This window comes from Aegilops tauschii, chromosome 5, assembly GCF_002575655.3.
Source record: "Aegilops tauschii subsp. strangulata cultivar AL8/78 chromosome 5, Aet v6.0, whole genome shotgun sequence".
Taxonomy (NCBI): Eukaryota; Viridiplantae; Streptophyta; class Magnoliopsida; order Poales; family Poaceae; genus Aegilops; species Aegilops tauschii.
Genome location: NC_053039.3, coordinates 572178198 through 572182304, shown reverse-complemented (window position 1 = coordinate 572182304; position 4107 = coordinate 572178198). Strand labels below are relative to the sequence as shown.

At 41.8% G+C, this 4107-nt stretch overlaps 1 protein-coding gene across 1 annotated transcript in view; it reads right to left on the bottom strand.

Moving 5' to 3' along the window:
• LOC109739489 (probable peptide/nitrate transporter At3g43790) overlaps nt 1–3472 on the bottom strand; it is a 5630-nt gene extending 2158 nt beyond the window's left edge. The window contains exons 1-10 of the mRNA XM_073499548.1: nt 3187–3472; nt 1820–1860; nt 1594–1661; nt 1366–1461; nt 1168–1270; nt 1028–1081; nt 887–949; nt 396–445; nt 236–311; nt 6–164 (exon numbers count right to left, since the gene is read on the bottom strand). Of these exons, the coding sequence (XP_073355649.1) occupies nt 6–164; nt 236–311; nt 396–445; nt 887–949; nt 1028–1081; nt 1168–1270; nt 1366–1461; nt 1594–1661; nt 1820–1860; nt 3187–3328 (852 nt within the window). The 5' untranslated portion in view covers nt 3329–3472. The remainder of the gene's footprint in view (nt 1–5; nt 165–235; nt 312–395; nt 446–886; nt 950–1027; nt 1082–1167; nt 1271–1365; nt 1462–1593; nt 1662–1819; nt 1861–3186) is intronic.
• Nucleotides 3473–4107: the final 635 nt, after the last annotated feature.

Here is a 4107-nt window from a genome sequence, read left to right as displayed (position 1 = left end):
ATTGCTGACATCAACTGCCGGTTCTTTAGTAGGCTCTTTGTAGATGCCATTCTTTTCGACCCATATTCTTTAGTTTTCCCATCTTCTAAGATCGAGTCATCAACTTGTACCTCCATTGTGTCGATAGCTTCTATTTTATCATCATTGTACACGTGCAGAGTTTCCTAAAATTCACTCATTCAAGTAGGAATTAATGGTATAGAACATAATCATAGGGAGATTTTTGAAGCAATACCGGAAGCCAAATACATGCAACACATGCTCCTGCAGCTAGTACCGATATTACCAAGCAAGGGAGGAAGTATGGAAACCTATAAGATGTTTGAAAGTTTATCTTATCTTCCCAATGCTGCAAAATTTATATCACTGAAACATTAATATAAGTAATAATTTACCTCCCAAATATGGATTCCTCAGAGAAAAGATTCGGGTACTTTTTTGCAGGCTGATGCAAGACAAAGAATACACAATGTTAGCCAGGGTATAAGATCACTAATTAGTCTCCAAAGAGACATGTTATGTTCATCATTCGAACAAATGTTCCAGTTATCACTTTTACGTTAAATACAGATTCTGTGGAAATTCCCTCGGAATAAAGCATTTTTTGAACTGCCATGGCAGAAAAGCTCTTGCCTATTAGCCCAGTCTTTCGCTTTTGCACCAATTAGTAGAGGATCTATATTATTCTCAGGGTCTACACCATTTTTACATATACTTATAGCGGCTCAATGAATTATTACAGTGATGGCTTTATTGGAAGACCAGATGTAGAATCTTTTCTATGCTCCTGGAAATAGTTGACCATTAGTTTGATAAACCGGTTAAATACAATGTTAATTCAGGAATAGAATTCTATAACTCTACAATACAGTGGATTGATCCTCACTTGTGCGAGAAATCCTCCAATGGCTGGTCCAATAATAAGAGCTATTGCCCGCGAAGATGTGACCTACGATATAATGTTTGATATAATTATCAGCTAGTAACCGAGTCAGAAACACAAAACATAAAGATGAACTATTCTTACAAGAGAAATTCCTAGCGCTTGGTGTTCCTTTGTACAGACTTCTGAAGCATAGGCCTGGAGAGTGCAGACACAACAATGGGTGTTCAATATTTAAGTACTTCTTAATTAATCTTAGTCACTCGAACGATATCTTTTTTTACCTTGATTGGTCCTAATATACCACATAGTAACCCAAGTAGCCCCCTAGTAACAATTGCCATCCAGTAAGTCGTGCTAAGTCCAAAGAGGGTGTTAAGTACAATCCTGAAAAAGAAGATGTATAATAGGGTTTACTTTGATTTAATTGAACGGAGTAAAAAAAGTATGTTTTCCATATGATTTAACTGAATATGTCATACACTGAGAGGATACTGATCACAATGCAGGGTTTCCTCCCATATTTGTCGGCAAACATGCCCCATGGCACAGCACTGATTGTTCTTCCAAGGAAATAAGTATACTAACAGAAAATACCCGCCTCGCGTCATAACGCCGTTAGAGTCTACTTCATGTACTTGTAGACTTCTCTTCCCATAAATTTTCCAATGTCACACGATGAGGGGGGGGGGGGGGGGGGGGGGGGGGATTCCTCACCGACAAAACCAGCATAGAACCCAATGTCTTGCTCCTGCTTTGCAACTTTCAGGTCCTGAATCTGTTGCATGTAACAAAGTTGAGCATACAATTAATCACCATAGGGTATATTTCTTTGTTGCGGGAACTCCATCAGTATTCAATATGTCATCAAACAATAATTTCCATGAATACAATCAGAATAGATAGGTGTGCAATTTTTGTGACATCTCTACGTACCATGAAGTAAAGGTAGGGAAATAGCGACTGGATGGGTAACGCTGGAAAGATAACAAACTAGGGTGTTAGTTAGAAAGCATCAAAAATTAGCTGAACTAAAAAAATAAAACATACAAAAATATGTCCAATTGTGACAATAAAAAAAATTGAGTTCTGTAAACGAACTGCAAGACTCTCTAGAAAAAAACCATGAATGAAATAACATGTTGGGCACCATGTTGATCTTAGTATTCTGAAGTCCGAAATTGTCAGGATCTCGTCTCGTTTACTGTATATATCTTCTTCTTTTTTTTTGCTGTGTACATGTTGTGGCGGGCAGCCTCCGCTGAGTTATTGCCTTCAGTTGGGTGCGGCCCAATTATTTTGACATTGATTTTTTCTTCAATTGTTGTTAATTTTGTGTTTGGCCGTGCAGCCTATACCTTTTCCTTTTTTGAATGAATATAATATGTTTTTGCCAATAGGATCAGATCCATAATAAAGATTCATCGAAAATACAAAACACCTCAAACATAATTAAAAAAAACACATGGAGGTATATGGACCATCAAACGACCATTGTCGCTCCCAGAAAGAGCCGCCGACACACACGTAACCAACTCTTCTTGTTGGGGATTTTCCTTTACATTTTGTATCGAGTCACACACAACTTCTGGGTGAGACATAAGGAAGGGGAAAAAAACTCATGTAGCCATCGTCTTTATAGTATATCTCTTTTAAGCTTAGAAATCTAATAAGAACAAGCCCAAATAAAGAAAGCAAGTTTTCAAATAGGGTTGCAACTGTAAGTTTTTAAAAAGAACCAAATTTCCAAAACTGTCGCAACTGCAAGTATTCAAATGGGGTCGCTATTAAAAAAATTGGTATGCTTTCTTTCTGTGCTCACTAGACAAGTTTATAAATGGGATTGCCAACACACACACTGGCGGAGCTATGTAGGCTCCTGGGGGGTTTGGCCCCCCAACATTGAACCAACTTGTGAAGAAAAAATTTATTGTGAGGGATAGATGAGAACTTCTTTTTTAGCTTTTGGCCCCACAAACAATTGTATTTTACATAACCCCCAAGCAGATGTTGTCTAGCTCCGCCACTGCACACGCATACACACACGTAACCAGCAATATTTTGGGGATTTTTTTTTTAACATTTCGTATCGGTGGCGCACGAGTTCTAGGTGAGCCATAGTAACCCGTCAAAAGTTGCTAAAAGAAAAGTAACGCCTCAAAGAAAATGTAGGGACACGCATTTTGTACGATCGAAATACTAGAGGTGTCTCTTTATGGAATGGAATCCAAGAGACGCGCTGAAGCAAGATGGAGAGGAGAGATGGGTGGTCGCGAGTCACGCTGGCTATGTATAGCTCTTACCGGCGCAGAGGCAGACGACCCAGATGAAGAAGAAGTTGAGGTAGGGGACGCCGGTGTTGGCCTTGTTGATCTCGTCCAGCCTGCACCCGGGGCACCCTTCCCTGCACACCCTCCTCCCCTCCGCCAGCAACGGAGCCGCCATTGCCGCCGTTCGATGTGCTCGCTCAACAGGCGGATTAATAAAAGAAACAACTTAAGAACGGCGCACGTACGTTGGCCGTAACGCGCGCGCACGGGGCAGGCGTTAGCATAGCCGCGCTGCTGCTTGTGGTGGCGGTGTTAATAAGCGAGAGAGCGAGACGCGCGGGGAGGAAGAGGGCGTGTTTATAGCGGCGCTGGGCGACGAGCTGAACTAGCAATGAACGCGTCCGGCTCCACAACGTGGCATATTTTTTTTTCAAACCAAGACAAGGGTGAATTTTATTTTATTGCGTCAAACATAATAATAAGTACCCCTTCCGTCCTATAATATAAGAGCGTTTTGGTGTTTATGTGATGGGAAACGTTTGCCTCAGCCGGCCCATCCTGAGCGAGCTAGCGTCCACCGCTTCCGTGTCCGCCGGATGCAGTCTTGCTTAGACCGTCGAGAGCAACCCTTCCGTCTTCACGTTTCTACAACTGGTCCTTTGTTTCAGGAAGGGGGTTTACCGGAAAAGGCTTTCGCCCCGCTTTATATATAAAGCAACGATCAACAACACCCGGTACAAACGCACGCCCCCACAATACACGTGGACACACACCCGAGAATACATAGGCGTTGAGCGCAGCAACACCACCCCTAGTGTTAGTTAGGAAGAATGAGATTGCACGAATCGATAATCATTGATCGTGTGCATGGTGCACATATATAGGTACAGGGTGGACCGGCCTCTACTTGTCTCCCAAGATATACAAATATAAGGGGGGAGAGAGAGAGATACA